This window comes from Somniosus microcephalus, chromosome 9, assembly GCF_052327205.1.
Source record: "Somniosus microcephalus isolate GS21.2 chromosome 9, FLI_Smic_1.0, whole genome shotgun sequence".
Taxonomy (NCBI): domain Eukaryota; kingdom Metazoa; phylum Chordata; class Chondrichthyes; order Squaliformes; family Somniosidae; genus Somniosus; species Somniosus microcephalus.
This window is the reverse complement of record NC_140995.1, coordinates 108,369,558-108,391,129: the sequence shown is the minus strand read 5'-3', so window position 1 is coordinate 108,391,129 and position 21,572 is coordinate 108,369,558. Positions and strand designations below refer to the sequence as shown.

The 21,572-nt window shown below is 43.8% G+C and overlaps 1 protein-coding gene across 5 annotated transcripts in view; it reads left to right on the top strand.

Moving 5' to 3' along the window:
- The window catches only part of dnajc5ga (DnaJ (Hsp40) homolog, subfamily C, member 5 gamma a), a 104,475-nt gene extending 89,568 nt beyond the window's left edge, over positions 1 to 14,907 (top strand). For all 5 annotated transcript variants that reach the window (XM_085996980.1, XM_085996979.1, XM_085996978.1 and 2 more), the window contains one exon: positions 8,280 to 14,907. In XM_085996980.1, the coding sequence (XP_085853106.1) occupies positions 8,280 to 8,383 (104 nt within the window). In that variant the 3' untranslated portion in view covers positions 8,384 to 14,907. The remainder of the gene's footprint in view (positions 1 to 8,279) is intronic.
- The last annotated feature ends 6,665 nt before the right edge of the window (positions 14,908 to 21,572 follow it).

The following is a 21,572-nucleotide window of genomic DNA, read 5'->3' as shown; positions in this document are numbered from 1 at the left end:
GCTCTGATCACGTGTCGGGAGAATGGCACAGGGTCGCGGCGCCAGGGAGACGAATTGGTTCGACCGGCAGGGAGCAATTGTTGCAAAGTGAGAGCGCGCTGTGGGCCTCTGAGGAGGCGGGCCCAGCCGTTGAGACTAATTCGCAAGAACTGAATCAGTGTCGGTTTTATAAAGAGGAGTATGCTTGAAATTACCTCTGATCGTGGACCCCCTGGAAAGTCTCTACAGACCCCAGTTTGAGAACCACTGTGCTAATAGGTTCATATAGTTCAATGTGTAGCATCAATAGCTCATTGTTTGACACATTTTTACTTCAAAATTACTAATATAGAAATATTTTTTCTTTTGCACCTCCATGTTCAACTAGAATAAGTATTATTATTGCCCTTAAAGTATATTTGTGAGGCCTTCTGGCAGACTTCTCAACCTTTATCCCGGCTTTGATGGAGCTTGAAAGATCCATTTTCCCCTTCCATTTTTCTCCACTTGCTCCTAGCCCGTGCTGGAGCCAGGCTCTATGACAACTAACGAACCTCCAGTAATTTGTTCAAGTGACCATTTTTTGTGCATTAGCTTTGCCACCGTTGAGCTACTTAACTTTTTTGGGGGGGGTGGGGGAGGCGAGCGGTGCATCATATTGAGCATGATTGTGCCCTTGGATGACTTTTACATGCTCTTCTGCCCTTTCCAGTGGTATTCATTGACTAGCAGTCAGGAGCAGAAACTCTGGCTGTATCCCCCCCCCCCCCGACCCCCAACCCCAATTTCCACCAAAGCCAGAAATGCTGGAGCCAGCTGTGCTCCAACTGCCACCCATGCTCAGATTAAAAATGCACAACCCCGGGATTATTTGAGACTTTCCTGATCTTCTCGGCTTCACCCAGTATATTTTAATACGTTTCTTCTCTTTCAGTTCTCCTTTTGTCTCTTTGCCAACATTACAGTACTGCATTTCAAAATAATTAATTGTATGTGACATGTTTTGGGACAAGTGGGAGCGATGAAGAGGTGTTTTATAAATGCACCTTTGTTCTCTCTTTCCCCCATCCCATTTCTAAAGCTGCTTAGTTCAGACAGTGATTGCGTAGCAAAAATTGATATTTTTAGTTAATTTGCTGTATTTTATAAAGAACTAAGTTGAAATGTTTGGTCAATTACAACCAAGCTCTGGATCATTACAACAATACTTGCAGTCAGAAAATTGCTCACCTGCATAGTAAATGATATGTCACGATTTCTGTGGCGAACTTTTCCTTTTTCAGCATTCATTTGCTTGCAGCGCTCTGTCATGGGGATTCCCAGTGTGAACACTGTCTAAGCTGTCTAGCTATACAAAACCCTGGTTAGACCACACCTGGAGTACAGCTATACAAAACCCTGGTTAGACCACACCTGGAGTACAGCTATACAAAACCCTGGTTAGACCACACCTGGAGTACAGCTATACAAAACCCTGGTTAGACCACACCTGGAGTACAGCTATACAAAACCCTGGTTAGACCACACCTGGAGTACAGCTATACAAAACCCTGGTTAGACCACACCTGGAGTACAGCTATACAAAACCCTAGTTAGACCACACCTGGAGTACAGCTATACAAAACCCTGGTTAGACCACACCTGGAGTACAGCTATACAAAATCCTAGTTAGACCACACCTGGAGTACAGCTATACAAAACCCTGGTTAGACCACACCTGGAGTACAGCTATACAAAATCCTAGTTAGACCACACCTGGAGTACAGCTATACAAAACCCTGGTTAGACCACACCTGGAGTACAGCTATACAAAATCCTAGTTAGACCATACCTGGAGTACAGCTATACAAAACCCTGGTTAGACCACACCTGGAGTACAGCTATACAAAACCCTAGTTAGACCACACCTGGAGTACAGCTATACAAAACCCTGGTTAGACCACACCTGGAGTACAGCTATACAAAATCCTAGTTAGACCACACCTGGAGTACAGCTATACAAAACCCTGGTTAGACCATACCTGGAGTACAGCTATACAAAATCCTAGTTAGACCACACCTGGAGTACAGCTATACAAAACCCTGGTTAGACCACACCTGGAGTACAGCTATACAAAACCCTGGTTAGACCACACCTGGAGTATAGCTATACAAAACCCTGGTTAGACCACACCTGGAGTACAGCTATACAAAACCCTGGTTAGACCACACCTGGAGTATAGCTATACAAAACCCTGGTTAGACCACACCTGGAGTATAGCTATACAAAACCCTGGTTAGACCACACCTGGAGTACAGCTATACAAAACCCTGGTTAGACCACACCTGGAGTATAGCTATACAAAACCCTGGTTAGACCACACCTGGAGTATAGCTATACAAAACCCTGGTTAGACCACACCTGGAGTACAGCTATACAAAATCCTAGTTAGACCACACCTGGAGTACAGCTATACAAAACCCTGGTTAGACCACACCTGGAGTACAGCTATGCAAAACCCTAGTTAGACCACACCTGGAGTACAGCTACACAAAAAAAACCTGGTTAGACCACATCTGGAGTATAGCTATACAAAACCCTAGTTAGACCACACCTGGAGTACAGCTATACAAAACCTTAGACCACACCTGGAGTACAGCTATATAAACCCTGGTTAGACCACACCCGGAGTACAGCTATACAAAATCCTAGTTAGACCACACCTGGAGTATAGCTATACAAAACCCTGGTTAGACCACACCTGGAGTATAGCTATACAAAACCCTGGTTAGACCACACCTGGAGTACAGCTATACAAAACCCTGGTTAGACCACACCTGGAGTATAGCTATACAAAACCCTGGTTAGACCACACCTGGAGTATAGCTATACAAAACCCTGGTTAGACCACACCTGGAGTATAGCTATACAAAACCCTGGTTAGACCACACCTGGAGTATAGCTATACAAAACCCTGGTTAGACCACACCTGGAGTACAGCTATACAAAATCCTAGTTAGACCACACCTGGAGTACAGCTATACAAAACCCTGGTTAGACCACACCTGGAGTACAGCTATACAAAACCCTGGTTAGACCACACCCGGAGTACAGCTATACAAAACCCTGGTTAGACCACACCCGGAGTACAGCTATACAAAACCCTGGTTAGACCACAGCTGGAGTACAGCTATACAAAACCCTGGTTAGACCACAGCTGGAGTACAGCTATACAAAACCCTGGTTAGACCACACCTGGAGTACAGCTATACAAAACCCCGGTTAGACCACACCTGGAGTACAGCTATACAAAACCCTGGTTAGACCACACCTGGAGTTCAGCTATACAAAACCCTGGTTGGACCACACCTGGAGTACAGCTATACAAAACCCTTGTTAGACCACACCTGGAGTACAGCTATACAAAACCCTGGTTAGACCACACCTGGAGTATAGCTATACAAAACCCTGGTTAGACCACACCTGGAGTATAGCTATACAAAACCCTGGTTAGACCACACCTGGAGTATAGCTATACAAAACCCTGGTTAGACCACACCTGGAGTACAGCTATACAAAATCCTAGTTAGACCACACCTGGAGTACAGCTATACAAAACCCTGGTTAGACCACACCTGGAGTACAGCTATGCAAAACCCTAGTTAGACCACACCTGGAGTACAGCTACACAAAAAAACCTGGTTAGACCACATCTGGAGTATAGCTATACAAAACCCTAGTTAGACCACACCTGGAGTACAGCTATACAAAACCTTAGACCACACCTGGAGTACAGCTATATAAACCCTGGTTAGACCACACCCGGAGTACAGCTATACAAAATCCTAGTTAGACCACACCTGGAGTATAGCTATACAAAACCCTGGTTAGACCACACCTGGAGTATAGCTATACAAAACCCTGGTTAGACCACACCTGGAGTATAGCTATACAAAACCCTGGTTAGACCACACCTGGAGTATAGCTATACAAAACCCTGGTTAGACCACACCTGGAGTACAGCTATACAAAACCCTGGTTAGACCACACCTGGAGTATAGCTATACAAAACCCTGGTTAGACCACACCTGGAGTATAGCTATACAAAACCCTGGTTAGACCACACCTGGAGTACAGCTATACAAAATCCTAGTTAGACCACACCTGGAGTACAGCTATACAAAACCCTGGTTAGACCACACCTGGAGTACAGCTATACAAAACCCTGGTTAGACCACACCCGGAGTACAGCTATACAAAACCCTGGTTAGACCACACCTGGAGTACAGCTATACAAAACCCTGGTTAGACCACAGCTGGAGTACAGCTATACAAAACCCTGGTTAGACCACACCTGGAGTACAGCTATACAAAACCCCGGTTAGACCACACCTGGAGTACAGCTATACAAAACCCTGGTTAGACCACACCTGGAGTTCAGCTATACAAAACCCTGGTTGGACCACACCTGGAGTACAGCTATACAAAACCCTTGTTAGACCACACCTGGAGTACAGCTATACAAAACCCTAGTTAGACCACACCTGGAGTACAGCTATACAAAAAAAACCTGGTTAGACCACATCTGGAGTATAGCTATACAAAATCCTAGTTAGACCACACCTGGAGTATAGCTATACAAAACCCTGGTTAGACCACACCTGGAGTACAGCTATACAAAACCCTGGTTAGACCACACCTGGAGTATAGCTATACAAAACCCTGGTTAGACCACACCTGGAGTATAGCTATACAAAACCCTGGTTAGACCACACCTGGAGTACAGCTATACAAAATCCTAGTTAGACCACACCTGGAGTACAGCTATACAAAACCCTGGTTAGACCACACCTGGAGTACAGCTATACAAAACCCTAGTTAGACCACACCTGGAGTACAGCTATACAAAAAAAACCTGGTTAGACCACATCTGGAGTATAGCTATACAAAACCCTAGTTAGACCACACCTGGAGTACAGCTATACAAAACCTTAGACCACACCTGGAGTACAGCTATATAAACCCTGGTTAGACCACACCTGGAGTACAGCTATACAAAACCCTGGTTAGACCACACCTGGAGTACAGCTATACAAAACCCTGGTTAGACCACACCTGGAGTACAGCTATACAAAACCCTGGTTAGACCACACCTGGAGTACAGCTATACAAAATCCTAGTTAGACCACACCTGGAGTACAGCTATACAAAACCCTGGTTAGACCACACCTGGAGTACAGCTATACAAAACCCTGGTTAGACCACACCCGGAGTACAGCTATACAAAACCCTGGTTAGACCACACCCGGAGTACAGCTATACAAAACCCTGGTTAGACCACACCTGGAGTACAGCTATACAAAACCCTGGTTAGACTACACCTGGAGTACAGCTATACAAAACCCTGGTTAGACCACACCTGGAGTACAGCTATACAAAATCCTAGTTAGACCACACCTGGAGTATAGCTATACAAAACCCTGGTTAGACCACACCTGGAGTATAGCTATACAAAACCCTGGTTAGACCACACCTGGAGTATAGCTATACAAAATCCTAGTTAGACCACACCTGGAGTACAGCTATACAAAACCCTGGTTAGACCACACCTGGAGTACAGCTATACAAAACCCTGGTTAGAGCACACCTGGAGTACAGCTATACAAAACCCTGGTTAGACCACACCTGGAGTACAGCTATACAAAACCCTAGTTAGACCACACCTGGAGTACAGCTATACAAAAAAAACCTGGTTAGACCACACCTGGAGTACAGCTATACAAAACCCTAGTTAGACCACATCTGGAGTATAGCTATACAAAACCCTGGTTAGACCACACCTGGAGTACAGCTATACAAAACTCTGGTTAGACCACACCCGGAGTACAGCTATACAAAACCCTGGTTAGACCACACCCGGAGTACAGCTATACAAAACCCTGGTTAGACCACACCCGGAGTACAGCTATACAAAACCCTGGTTAGACCACACCTGGAGCACAGCTATACAAAACCCTGGTTAGACCACACCTGCAGTACAGCTATACAAAACCCTGGTTAGACCACACCTGGAGTACAGCTATACAAAACCCTGGTTAGACCACACCTGGAGTACAGCTATACAAAACCCTGGTTAGACCACACCTGGAGTACAGCTATACAAAACCCTGGTTAGACCACACCTGGAGTGCAGCTATACAAAACCCTGGTTAGACCACACCTGGAGTACAGTTATACAATACCCTGGTTAGACCACACCTGGAGTACAGCTATACAAAATCCTAGTTGGACCACACCTGGAGTACAGCTATACAAAACCCTGGTTAGACCACACCTGGACTACAGCTATCCAAAACCCTGGTTAGACCACACCTGGCGTACAGCTATACAAAACCCTGGTTAGACCACACCCGGAGTACAGCTATACAAAACCCTGGTTAGACCACACCTGGAGCACAGCTATACAAAACCCTGGTTAGACCACACCTGCAGTACAGCTATGCAAAACCCTGGTTAGACCACACCTGGAGTACAGCTATACAAAACCCTGGTTAGACCACACCTGGAGTACAGCTATACAAAACCCTGGTTAGACCACACCTGGAGTACAGCTATACAAAACCCTGGTTAGACCACACCTGGAGTGCAGCTTTTCAAAACCCTGGTTAGACCACACCTGGAGTACAGTTATACAATACCCTGGTTCGACCACACCTGGAGTACAGCTATACAAAATCCTAGTTGGACCACACCTGGAGTACAGCTATACAAAACCCTGGTTAGACCACACCTGGACTACAGCTATGCAAAACCCTGGTTAGACCACACCTGGCGTACAGCTATACAAAACCCTGGTTAGACCACACCTGGCGTACAGCTATACAAAACCCTGGTTAGACCACACCTGGAGTATAGCTATACAAAACCCTGGTTAGACCACACCTGGAGTACAGCTATACAAAACCCTGGTTAGACCACACCTGGAGTACAGCTGTACAAAACCCTGGTTAGACCACACCTGGAGTACAGCTATACAAAACCCTGGTTAGACCACACCTGGAGTATAGCTATACAAAACCCTGGTTAGACCACACCTGGAGTACAGCTATACAAAACCCTGGTTAGACCACACCTGGAGTATAGCTATACAAAACCCTGGTTAGACCACACCTGGAGTACAGCTATACAAAACCCTGGTTAGACCACACCTGGAGTACAGCTATACAAAATCCTAGTTAGACCACACCTGGAGTACAGCTATACAAAACCCTGGTTAGACCACACCTGGTGTACTGCTATACAAAACCCTGGTTAGACCACACCTGGAGTATAGCTATACAAAACCCTGGTTAGACCACACCTGGAGTATAGCTATACAAAACCCTGGTTAGACCACACCTGGAGTACAGCTATACAAAACCCTGGTTAGACCACACCTGGAGTATAGCTATACAAAACCCTGGTTAGACCACACCTGGAGTACAGCTATACAAAACCCTGGTTAGACCACACCTGGAGTACAACTATACAAAACCCTGGTTAGACCACACCTGGAATACAGCTATACAAAACCCTGGTTAGACCACACCTGGAGTACAGCTATACAAAGCCCTGGTTAGACCACACTTGGAGTACTGTGAGCAGCTCTGGGCACCACACCTTAGGAAGGATATATTGGCCTTGGAGGGGTGCAGCGTAGGTTTGCCAGAATGATACCCGGATTTCAAGGGTTAAGTTACAAGGCGAGCTTACACAAATTAGGGTTGTATTCCCTAGAATTTAGAAGGTTACGGGGTGATTTGATCGAAGTTTTCAGGATATTAAGGGGAACAGAAAGGGTAGATCGAGAGAAACTATTTCCACTGGTTGGGGAGTAGAGGACTAGGGGGCACAGTCTAAATATTTGAGCCCGACCTTTCAGGAGTGAAATTAGGAAACACTTCTACACACAAAGGGTGGTAGAAATTTGGAACTCTCTTCCGCAAACGGCAATTGATGCTAGCTCAATTGTTAATTTGAAATCGGAGATTGATAGTGGGTGCACAGAGCAGTGAATGACCGCAACTTCAGGATTTCCGCGATTAGATGCGCATGCACTAAATCCTGAAGTTGAGGTCAGTTTCAGAGGAGTAACGTCGGCGAATGAAAATTCCGGCCCATTGCTTCAGACTTTAGAACAATTTTTTTTTTTTTTAGCTTGGTCGATAAACCGAAGAGTCCATTTAAATTGCCTAACAAAAACTGCCCAACACATCTGCTCCTGCATTTTATACTGGGAAGATACTGCATCATAGTAATTAAATTTTGTTTTTCCCTTTAGGTGTAAATATCCCTATCATCATTCAGCCACAGTCAGAATCCATGGAATCTGAATCATCCCAGCTGTCATCAGACCAAAAATCTGGCTGCAGAAGCGATACCTAGAAATGGAGGATCTGAAAATTAATTTTAACCAAGCATATTTGAGCAGGGTTTTGAAAATAAATTTTAATTGAACATGTATGTAACTTATAGATTATGCCAATTTTTCTGAAGGATCTTCACACTCAACCAACACATTTGTAAATTTGTTTTGTAATGTATTGTACAGTCTGCATTTGTGTCTTATGTCCAACCACAGAGCAACTGAAACATTCTTATGGGATATAACCTATTTTAAACAAAAGGGTCACTTGGCTGCTTTTTTCTTTAGTCCTACAGGCTTTTTTTTTGCAATATAATAGGTCTGTATTTGACTGAAATCATAACTTTATTCTTCATTCCATTGAAGCAAATGTCTGAGTTTGTAAGCGAATAAAAAGGTAAGTAACTTCATGTTGCACTGATTTTAGGCTTTCAAATGACTGTTAGCTATTAGTAAAAGACTGCTAACTGAAAAAAGATATATATATATACTGTACACATTTTTGGCCCAGAGTACACTTTTACTATGTTTACCACCAAAGCCAGTCTTGTTTTGCAGCATGTGCAAAATGGTAGTTGCATCAAATTCGGCTTGGGAATAAAAGGTGTCTTGAATATTTCCGTTTTAGTGGATTGGAAAGTAGTTTCCTCATTGGTTAGAGGCATTTAAGTTTGTAGGTGTGGAACAGATCTGCAGTGTGCAACACCTTTATTTGACCAGCTAGATGTGTTTTATTTGAATGATGCAAACTATTTAGAATTATTGATTCATTAGATGAGAAACTTCTTGCACGTTCACCAGAAGGTAGATCCGTGAAGCTGTGGTCATCTTAAAAGCATCTATTTGGCCTAATAAGAATGTACTTTGTACCGCACTGCACTTTTAATTAGTGATTGAACGTTTGTGCCAAATAGGTTATTTACTTGATTAACTGAGTGGATTTAGTTATCAGGATTGTCTGTGGGAAGATTTATTTCATGTAATATCCAAACTCTCTGGCTATATTGGCATGAGCTAAATTGCAGTTGTAAGATTGTCACTTGACTACTTTAAAAAAAAAATCTGTAATCTGGCCAAAAATCTAAATCTCTTAATCATAGAAGATGAGTGTTGATATTCCGATCTGCGATGCATTTAGTTGTGAATCCAGTGCTGCTATCTATTATCAAGATTTTGATTTATTGGAAGTTTTGAATAGCCATTTCTTAGTTCAGACTAACATTATTGTATTTTCATTTCTCTCCCTTACTATTTGTCCAAGTAAATTTTATGGTGGGAAAATGTGGGTTCACTTTTGATTGCCTGGCATTGAGCCTATCACAGAACTACAAATGCCAACAGTGTGTAAAGGTTGATGGCTATTAATTACTAACCTGTATCTAATAGTTCCTAAAAAAAAAATCCATGTAGTGTAACTTTACAAATACAAAACTAATTCACTCCTCACAGTATTTCCCCCTATAACCTATTGAAAAGCCAATCTCGAGGACTTTGTTCATTTTTTTTTTAAGTGTCCAGCACTGTTGCGTTCTAGAAGTCAGTTTTTTTTCAACTCATTCAACAAATGGCGCAAGTGAATTTCTATAATATGCTACGGCAGTGAGAAAATTTGATTTAATGAGCTACTGACTCAAACATGATTTTTTGAGCTGGTCTTCATGCACACTTACTGATGACTTTTGCAGCAGGAGAGGATTTTACAAATGTCTTTTATGTGACTATTGCCAGTGCACATCTCTCTGGATTTTTGAATTTTTCTACAGTGGTCACTCAATATAATTTTTTAAAAAGCATTGGAATTTATAGTGAAATTAAAAGTAAAACAAAACTTAAATCTGCAGCTTCACTCTTCTAGTGTTCAATTTTGTCTAATTAAAATTAACACTGCTCTTTTTTAATGAATTGGGCTGCTTTGGTGTTGCCTACAAGAGATTTTTATTATCATTTCAAGTCAAAAGCAACCAAAACTTTATACTGCTTGTAGACTTTGGGTGAACAAACATTCTGTAATAAGTTTAGCAATTGAGTCTTGTTAAACAAGTTTTTGTGCTGTCACTAAATATAATCAAATTGTGTATGCCAACTAAAATGTTTTTCCAGGAATTGTGAAATATATATTTAATCAATGCACACAACATAATTGAAAAATGGCAGAATTGGCCACTATTTTTATTGGTCTGTGTAATTGTAAATACTAGAATCTGTATGCTACATTTATTATACTGTACTTATTACTGAACTTTTAAAATGTTCATTTAACTGTGTATAAACAATTTTATTACTGTGCATAAAGTTTCCATACTTGTGTATTTTTTAAAGTATATGTTTACAGCTAACAAACCTCAGAAATGGAATTTGTTTTGTGGTAGACTTGTGAGACAGAGAATATGTCTGGTAGAAAAGGTCCACAAAGCTGCAGCATATTATAGCAAAATATTTTTAGTACTGGTTTGAAATGTCTTCAGGTCACTGACTTCGGGCTTCAGGGAAGAGTATGCCATATTCCAGATAATATAAATGTGAACAGATGAATCCAGCTCAAGTAAAATCTCTATATATGTGCATTTTCCAATTTCTGTTCCAATCCAGAAACTAGGTAATATTATTCCAACAGACACATACAACACAATGTTTGTCTACTAGCCCACTAAGCATTGGTCCTATTAAGAAGGTAAATATGGTCTAACCAAAGGCAGTAAGTCTGCACAAGTTGTTGCTTGACATTGCTTTGGGGGCTTGAGAGTTGCATAAATGTATAATGTATCAAAACACAATATCCATTTTTAACAATTTTTGTCCTGTTTTGAATTTATGCAAATCACTTTTGCAAAATATGTACTTTTCACATGATTGTCATTACTGTGGATGAGCAATATAAACGGCACCTTTGGCCAGTATTTCTTATTTTTCTATCATGTTCTGCAGCTTTAGTGCTGTCATTTTTTAACAAAGCAGTTTGAATTTCTAACATCTCTGGTAACCTATGTTCCTGTGAATAAAATAATACATTGATATCCATGTAGCATAGTTTGTACGTCACATAGTGATTACAACAGCAGCTTTCTCCGTAATTACTACAAGATTAATCTTTGTCCAATTGCAATGTATTAAAACAGGAATCAATTCTTTGCTAAGACGCATGTTTTGTGTTCAATGCCCGCCCCCCGCCCCCCCTCCCCAAATGGGTAAAAATTTCTGTTTAATTTTTCAGAATTGTTTCTTAGTTACTGCTGTATCATGTTTGCTGGGATGCAAAGTTATTTTGGTAATGAGGTTCTAGTCTACAAATCCTACTTTAACCATTTTTAAAACCATCAGTAGCATTTTGAAGATCTCAAGGTGGAAATTTCTTGTAGCACAGTTCTATAGTTTAGATTCTGTTGAAGAGGTAGATGTTCTGACAAAGTGGAATTTTTTTTTTAACATGCATAGTGCTACTTTATTTTAAAGCATTGCTCATAGAAGATTTTGCGCACTCAACCTGGATTGTTTCTGACTGAAATTTGTTCTTAATACAAATGGCTGGCATAGAAAAAGTGGTGCATCCTTCCATAAAATACTGAATTTTTTCCCTGCTTTAAACACCCTTTGCAGTTAACATTTCTGTTGTAACATTGTTGTGAACTATATGGGACACAACTAGGGATTTATTCTTAAAAATAACATGAATTGAGGTTAAAATTGTTGAACAACTCTAATTGTTTTAAATGCAGCCTATTTAAACCAAACTAAATCCATACAAACCAAAACTTTGATCACTGGTATCATTTATGTAGCATTAAAAAGCAAATGTGATTGGGATGGCGAGCAAAAATTTATTAAGACATCAATTAACTTTGTCTCTTCAGGCTTCCATTATTTAAAGAATCCATCTTTCCTGAACGTGCACTAACTTAATCTGGTACATGGATTTGCATCCACATTAGTTTGAAAGTTTTATGAAGAAAAAAATTACTACAAAGATCTGTCTGACAAAGTGGAATTTGGAAACCACTGTTTCAACTGTAGAATGAGAGGAATTCAGCTCTTGTATGCTTCTGACAGCTATACATTTATTAGTCCATCCATTAGAAAATCTAAATTACACTTTTCCTGGAAATTACACTTTTGCACCCAAACTCGCCTGATTTTAAAAACAACAGATTATTTTTTTTTAATGATTTTACCCATACGCAGTATAAGCTGAACACCAAGGCTTTAATTGGTGTAACTTGTGCCCCTTAAAATCAGCATTGATATTTTCTCTGTCTTTGGGAACCCATTTTTATTCCAGTTGTGCGCTCCTTCAGCAGAAATGGTTATTGATTTTCCAAGATGAATAACGATAACTTGGAAAAAAAAGTTAGGTTATAAGATGAGGATATTAAATGGTGGGGAAATGCCCCCTTTTTAAAAAGTAAAGCTGTTTACTTATTGCAAATTTCCACATCATTCATGGGCAATGATGGCTAAGTCGCATAGGTTATCTACACCAGTAAATGTTGTGCTCCCTCTTATGGTGTCTAGGCCATTTGATCAAAATGAAGCTTGAAAAGTTGACCAGCCATCATCTATTTTCACTATAATGTACTAATCTATGTCTGTGGCTAGTGAATTAGCGACTACTTGATACTAAAACATGTTATAACATCATAGTGCTGTCTAGGGGTGCAGTTATACTGTAAAACATACTGTAGCTGTTGATCACGGAATATAATCAAATTGTTTCTGCCAATTAAAATGCAGGACATTATAACTCCAGAGTTGGATCCTGTCCCCACTCCAGGTGGCAGTAGTGTCATACCACGTGGAGAAGCGAGTCTCCCACTGCTTGGGCTTAATGCCAAATAAAGTACAACTCCAGTGGAGTTTTAAGTAGTACTCCAGGGTGGGGGTGTCCCGCATGCTCAAGATTTAAAATTTACCATCTGGAACCCCAGCTCTGTGCATGAATATGAGTACGCAGACATGGAACTCCCTCTTGGTCATGAGAGTTGGAATTTGAAGCCAGGCTGCCTGGCCAGAACTATTCAGTAGCTATAATTGTACCCTAGAATGAGTCAAGGTTTAAAAAAACAGTTCTCCAGTTATATAAAACATGGCCAAAAAAAAAAACCAATCATGAATTCATAACCAACTGCCTTTGGGGTTAAATGTGAGCTTAAATAGTGCTCTGTTTTGAATATTATCACTTTTGTATCTTGACCGGCCTTGATGTTTGTACTCACCAAAGGTGATGAGAAGCATCAAAAAAGTGAAATGATCTCATCTGGTGGAATCACTCACATATTCTCAATTCTGGATAATAAGTGTGGAATATATATGTAAACATACCTAGATTTTTTTTTAAATCACTGGCAATAGTAAATGATTTTGTGTTCCCTTCTAAAGCATTTTGGACTATTTGTTTAGGTACAGAGACTTTAGGCACAGCACTTCTGGGATTGCACTAAATACTGGAACTGTTTGCTCTGAATAACATCCCCATAATGTCTTGTGCCGACGACTGGCCGTACTCCATGAATTAATTAAATTGTTTTTCAAACACATTTAAATATATTGTGTATGCAATTTTGAAACCTGATGGCAAAAATTTTTACAAACTAGTTGTCGCTGCTTTGAATTACAAATGTAATGCTATGCAATTTTAGTCTGATGTAGAGTTTGCCTCTTGAATTCTATATATAAGGGCATGTGCCATGTTACTCTGAACTGGATTTGTGTTTTTATATCTGTTTCATATTGTCTGCTTAGAATGTGCCCAATAATGGTATTTATTTGGAAGTCAAGCTCTTCACAAATTGAGACAGTTTCCTTTTTGTAAACCATTTTTTTGTAATATTGCTGGCAGATTTCCTTGCCGTTCTGGAGCCTACTAAAATTAAGAGCTGTTGGGAGCTGGTTTACCCATTGCAAAAAATATGAATTGGCACTTAAATCAACCTATAAGCTGAGAGCCAGTGAAGCTATTTTGAAAGATAGCTAGTTGGGAAAGAAAATTGCAGAACTAAATTTAAATTAGTGGCAGTGCTTCTTAGTTAATGTTGACAATATGTCCAACATAACACCGCCGAGGAATGGGGAAATATTCTGGTATGTGTAAATTCTTTATGAAATGTGAGAGCTTATGATTTCTATAATTTGCTTTCAAACTCATTATGCATGTTTTGAAAGAGAAAAAACTTAAATTTAAACTAAAACATATCACTGATTGCTATGTAGCGATACCCCCCAAGAAAAGGACGCTGTCTCATTGTCCACTTTTCTATCAGAAAAGGGTCTAAAGGAGATTTTATTTTGCTCCTATCTCTTGTAATAAGTCTGTGTTGTAATGAGAAACAACCACTGTCATGAAAAGTCTGAGCTGTATTTAATAATTCAGGGGCTTGAGGTATTTTTCAGTTACATACTTCACTATATAAAGGGATAATGATCGTTTATAGGGGACTATGTGACATTACAATTTTAATCTAGACTGGGCTGTGTCTGAATTTAATGTGATCAGATTATATTTTGTACAATTTTGTTTCATGGAAGACTTGACAATAAATGTGGATTCCTAAGATATTGGCTGGTATGTGTTATGGTTTAACTTACATTTCACAAGATCGATACAGATGAAGAAAGCTATTCTATGCTCAAAGATACGGAAAGATTTTACAATCTTTGCCTGCCATCTTTCTTCGCCCCCCCCCCCCCCCCCGCGCACCCCAAATCATGGCATCCAACTGTTAAATGATTTCAGGATGTTACTTCTACTACCCTACTAGGAAATCTATTCCAGCTTTTGTGAAGAACTTTTTACCTGGTGAGAATTAGATCTAATCTAAGTGGAATTTAGAAGCATAAAAATGGTAGGATCAGGAGCTTGACGAGAGGACGTGTGCGCCATGCATGATGTGGGAAGTGTTCAGGAGGAGTACATATGCATGGAGTGTTAAAGAGTTGTATTGCTTGAGCAGAGAAATGCTAAATTCAAGGACCAGTTGACTGCGCTCCAACATATGGGGAGGAAAGGTTTCCGGAAGATAGATTCTAGAAGGTAGTGGCTGTACAGATGAAGCTGAATAGTGAAGCACAAAAGGAAGTGGGTGACCACATCTGGGGGCTGAGGTTGGAGACTGGAGGAACCAGTACAAGAAATCCCTGTGGCTCTGGAATAGGGGATACACTGTTTCTTTTGTAGTGGTAACCAAGGCACTAGAATGGCATGCTGCCTCCCAGGTGCCAGGGTAAGGGACTCAACCGGATGGGAAAACTTTTGCAGTGGGAGAGAAACTAAGCAGAAGTTGTGGCTCACGTAGGAACCAGTGACAGGAAAGTGTAGGATGGGATCTTGCAGAGGGAGTTTGAGGAGTTAGGTTCTAGATTAACGTGCAGGACCGGAAAGGTAGTAATTATGCCTAGGGTGATGCAATGGACGAGTAAGGGAGGAACAGATTAGATTTGTCAATGCATGACTAGAAAGGTGGTGTGGAAGGGAGTGTTTCAGATTTCTAGAACATTGAAGAGGTTCTGGGGCAGGGTCATACTTTACAGATGGGTTGGTCCTCATTTTAAACTATTAAATGAGGTTAAAATGCAAAGTCAACAGAGCCAAATGTCATGCATCCCAGAATACTCTGAGGTTGGGGAGGAGATGGAGGCACAAACTATACCTTTACAAAAATCTCGCAGTGAAAATTGTGTCAGGGTGGCAAATGTTGAGAAGTCTAGAATGAGGGAACATAGATATATATGAAAGATTTAGGATGGGGGGAGGGGCAGAAAAAACTTTTTTTTACACCAGATTTGAGGCTGTGTAATGCACTAACTACAGTTTGTGATTGAAGCATAGACTGTCATCATTTAAGAAAAGGTTAGATGGGTGGTTAAAGGAAAGGGGATAGCGATATAGGAGGAGGGTGGCCACCTGGGATTAGGACTACTCGTGTGGAGGTTAAACACCACACAGACTGGTTGGGGCGTTTCCATGTTGTAATTTCTGTGTTCTATGTTCTACCCTGTTTAAGAAAGGCAAAAACTAGGAAATTTAAGACATTTAGTCTTCCCTCAGTTGTGGGTAAGCTTGAATTCATTTAAAAAAGAAAGAAATTAATGAACATTTAGAGAGCAATGGACAGATTGGTGATAGCCAGCATGGATTTGTAATGGTCAGATCATGTTTGACTAATACAATTGAATTTTTGGAGGAAATTATGCTGTAAAGATATAGGAATGCAGTGGATATATATATTTATACATAAAGCATTTTTATTTGAGATTATCTATTGAATTCTTTATTGCTGACCACAATATACACACAGTTCATTTATTGCTAGTTTTTTTTTGCAAGCTAGGAAATTTACAATTCATTATGGTTAATTTGTAGGAATGTCTAGTTCCTATCCAAAAGACTGAGGTCCACTCAGGCGATCAAATCAACGAGGTTTAATGATAAGTAACAGAGTTTAACATAACTACAGGAGAACATCGAATATAGGTCTAGTCAGTTCGGAGGCTCCACAAGGACTGCTAGGGCGGTCCCATGGCTGACGCCATGACGTCATCACGTTTTTCCCGCCGGTGGGGATCACGTGATGAACGGCGTGACGTCATCGCGTTTGCCCGCGCTTATTAAAGTGACCGCGCTCTGTACATGTAAACAGTGAAAACAAAGATACAGACTCAGGCTGCAGCCAACACATTAAAGGGAATTATATACAATTGATTGGAATCCCTTAGTGGCTCCACCACATGCGCCCCCCCCCCCCCCCCAGAATTGTCTTTAATAGCAAAAGTAAAACGGCGAGGAGGCCTGACAAGCCTGTTAGATCGACTTCTGTAGCCTTGAAGTGGGAGCTGATGGACGGCGGGCGAGCTGGCGGGCGGTTGCTTTAGATCTGGCACGGCGACTGTGGCCGGTCAGCCACGTTTCGGCAGTTGTGCGATCTCAACTGGGCAGTCAAGGTCCAAGTGAGCAGGCTTCAACCGGTCAACCGAAATGTGGTCCGGTTTACCTCCAACATTGACCAAAAAAGATTTGTCTCCCAGCTCTATCACACGGAAAGGACCAGTGTAAGGGGGTTTGAGTGGGTCCCGATGAGCGTCGTGGCGGATAAACACATAGTCGGCGTTCTTCAGCTCAGCTGGGACGTGGGAACTCTGCAAGCCATGATGCGACGTAGGCACTTGAGCGAAACTTCTGGCAGCCTCCTGGTGGCTGATGAGCTGCTGGGACACGGCCCATGGCTCTGTTGGAGATGGAAGGAAATCCCCTGGTATGTGTAGCGGCTGGCCATACACAAGCTCCGCCGAGGATGATTGAAGATCATCTTTAGGTGCCGTACGAAGACCCAAAAGGACCCATGGAAGCCTGTCCACCCAGCCCGTGCCTTGAAGGCTGGCTCGCAGTGCGGCTTTGAGCGACCTGTGGAACCGTTCACCTGTGGATGGTAGGCAGTGGTGCGATGTAGCTTGACGTCGAGCCCCTGAGCCACAGCGTTCCAGAGCTCCGAAGAGAACTGCGGCCCACGATCGGATGAGATGTCTGCCGGTACCCCGAAGCGGGCGACCCAAGAGGAGATGAATGCCCTGGCGACGTCTGCGGAAGTGGTGGAAGACAGAGGAACTGCCTCCGGCCATCGAGTGTTGCGGTCCACCATTGTAAGAAGATGAGTAAACCCGTGCGAAGGTGGATGTGTCCCCACCAGGTCCACATGCACATGATCAAACCGACGTTCCGGGACGGCGAAAGTGGCCAATGGAGCCTTAACATGACGCTGCACCTTGGCCTTTTGGCAGACCACGCAGGTGTTGGCCCAATCGCGAACATCCATGTGCATGCCCCGCCACACGAATTTGGACGACATCAACCGTTGCGAGGCCTTCATGCCAGGGTGCGACAACCTGTGTATGGCGTCAAAAACTTTTCGGCGCCAGGCGACCGGGACGATAGGGCGAGGATCTCCTACGGCAACGTCGCAGAGTAGCGTAGTGCCCGCGGCATGGAATTTGACGTCAGCCGCTTGGAGGCTAGAGGGGTTGATTCTATAAGATTGGACCTCCGGATCCGAAGCTTGATCCGCAGCCATGAGGGCATAGTCGATGCCGAACTGGACTGCATGAACAGTCGCGCGGGAGAGGCAATCCGCCACCAGGTTGTCCTTACCGGACACATGCTGAATGTCAGTGGTGAATTCTGAGATAAACGTCAGCTGACGTTGTTGCCGAGCTGACCACGGTTCTGCGGTCTTGGCCATAGCGAACGTTAGTGGCTTATGGTCCACAAAAGCCGTGAACAGACGTCCTTCTAGCAGGAACCGGAAATGGCGGATGGCCAGAAAAAGGGCCAGCAACTCCCGGTCAAACGTGCTGTACTTTCGTTCGTTTTGCCACAGTTGATGGCTTATAAAACGCCAGCGGTTGCCATGTTCCATGCACCCACTGTTCCTGCACTGCGCCGATGGCGTAGTCTGGCGCATCGGTGGTAAGGGCGATGGTGGCACCTGGCAGCGGGTGTGCCAGCATGGTTGCGTTGGCTAAAGTGCCTTTTGTGTCGACGAACGCCCGGTCCATGTCGACCGTCCAGCTGATCGGATCCTTGCCGGACTTGCCCTTGAGGGCCTCGTACAGGGGCTGCATAAGCAGAGCTGCATTAGGAATAAAAATTTACCATCCCGAGGAACTCCTGCAGGGCCTTGACGGACTGCGGGCGCGGGAACGAAGTAACTGCCTCCACTTTCGTTTACAGAGGAATTGCGCCGTCTGATGTGATGCGATGGCCTAAAAAATCAATCTGCTGCAGGCCGAACTGGCACTTGGCCGGGTTGATGATCAAGCCGTGTTGACTGAGGCGTCTAAAGAGGGTGCGCAAATGGCAGATGTACTCCTCTATTAGGGCTGGCGATGAGGATGTCGTCGAGGTAGACTAATAGAAACTTGAGGTCCCGAAGCACGGAGTCCATCAAGCGCTGGAAAGCCTGTGCAGCGTTCTTCAATCCAAACGGCATCTGCAGAAATTCAAACAGGCCGAATGGGGTGATGACTGCAGTTTCCGGGACATCTTGCGGGTGTACAGGGACGTGGTGGTAGCCACGGACAAGGTCGACTTTTGAAAAAATGGTATTTCCTGCCAAATGTGCAGAGAAATCCTGAATATGAGGGATTGGGTACCGATAAGGAGTAGTGACGTCGTTCAGGCATCGGTAGTCGCCACAAGGCCGCCATCCGCCGCTGGGTTTCGGAACAATGTGGAGAGGCGAAAACCAGGGACTATTCAACCGATGAATAATCCCTAGCGTGTCGAACTCCGCTTTCGCAGCCGCGAGCTTGCCAGGTTCGAGGCGCCGGGCCCGCGCATAGACCGGGGAGCCAGTAGTGGTGATGTGATGTTCGACACCATGTTTCGTGGCCGTGGAAGAGAAAGTGGGTCTGGTCAGGTCTGGGAAATCTCCGAGGAGGCGAGTGAAGTCATCCGGAGGAGGGGACGTGCAGGAGACAGTGCGCGCCACGGTGTTACCGCGGTAGCACGGGATGGAGTGAAAAGTGGCCGCATTGATCAACCGGCGGTGCCGTACATCCACCAGGAGGCCGTTGGCGCACAAAAAATCCGCCCCAAGGATGGCTCGAAAGACTTTGGTCGTGATGAAATCCCAGTAAAACCGCTGGCTGCCGAAGCACACCTGGACCCGCCGGCTTCCGAAGGTGCGAATGGCCCCGCCATTAGCCGCCTGGAGGGAGGGGCCGTGCCCCCCAACTTGTAGATCAAGATTGGACGCGAGTAGGATGCTACACTGCGCCCCAGCGTCGCAAAGGAAATGTCGACCAGATAGGGAATCGTTGATGAAGAGGAGTTTTCCCAAATTACCGATTGCCATCGCAGCCGCGGGGCGCTCGTTATAACCGGTCCTCCTTCGACAGGGTGGCTGCTGTTTTTTTTTTTTAAGCGAAAAGCTGCAGGGAGGGCGGCAGCATCTTGCCTTCATGCTAAAACGGGCGTGGTAGAAGCACAACCCCGCAGGTTGAGGGGCTGGAGCGGCGTCCGTGGGGGATGGGCGCCTCGTGGCAGCGCAGCACTGCTGTGTCACCGCGAAGATCTTGTCTGCATCAGCAGCCAGCTCTGCGCAGTCGGTGACTTCTGACCTGGCTAGGGCAGCTTGAACTTGCTCCGGTAGCTGGCTGAGGAATAGGTCCCTGAAGAGGAAGCATTCCGGTTCGGAGCCCAGGAGCATGAGCATTTGGCTCATGAGCTTGGACGGCTTGGAGTCCCCGAGGTCAGGCAGATTGAGCAGCCGGCGGGCGCGCTCCGACTTCGTGAGCCCGAAGACCTGTAACAACCGCGCCTTTATCGTATCATACTTGCGGTCTTCTGGTGGATTACCAAGCAGGCTGACGATCCGCGAGGCTGTGGCGCTGTCGAGGGCGGAGACCACGTGACAGTAACGGGTCTGATCCGCAACGATGTTCCCGATGGCGAACTGGGCTTCAGCCTGGATGAACCACGCGGCTGGCTGTGGCTCCCAGAACTGTGGTAGCTTTAAAGTAATGGCGTTCGATTCCATGTTCGGTAACTTCTGCGAAAACCGTTCGCAAAAGTCGGGGTCACCAATGTAGGAATGTCTAGTTCCTATTCCAAAAGACTGAGGTCCACTCAGGTGATCAAATCAACAAGGTTTAATGATAAGTAACAGAGTTTAACAGATAACTACAGGAGAACATCGAACATAGGTCTAGTCAGTTTGGAGGCTCCACGAGGACTGCTAGGGCGGTCCCGTGGCTGACGCCATGACGTCATCATGTTTTTCCCGCCAGTGGGGGATCACGTGATGAACGGCGTGACGTCATCGCGTTTGCCCGCGCTTATTAAAGTGATTGCGCTCTGTACATGTAAACAGTGAAAACAAAGATACAGACTCAGGCTGCAGCCAACATATTATTAAAGGGAATTATATACAATGATTGATTGGAGTCCCTTAGTGGCTCCGCCACAAATTCATACTTCAGGGCAAAGCAGAGGCATGCTTAGTTCCAGAAATCTTTGGTTGACATGATTTGACTGTTCGCCATCATGTGTGAACTGGAATACATCTTCCAAGTCACTTACAGTATTTGGCACAGATCCAATAAATCAAGCCATCCCATTCAGTTCCAAACTAACTAGGTAATCCCTGGGATAGGGGTTTTGATTCATCGCTGTTTCTAGGATGAAGATGGTTTGGGTTTGGGGGTGGGGCGGGGGCAGGTCCAATG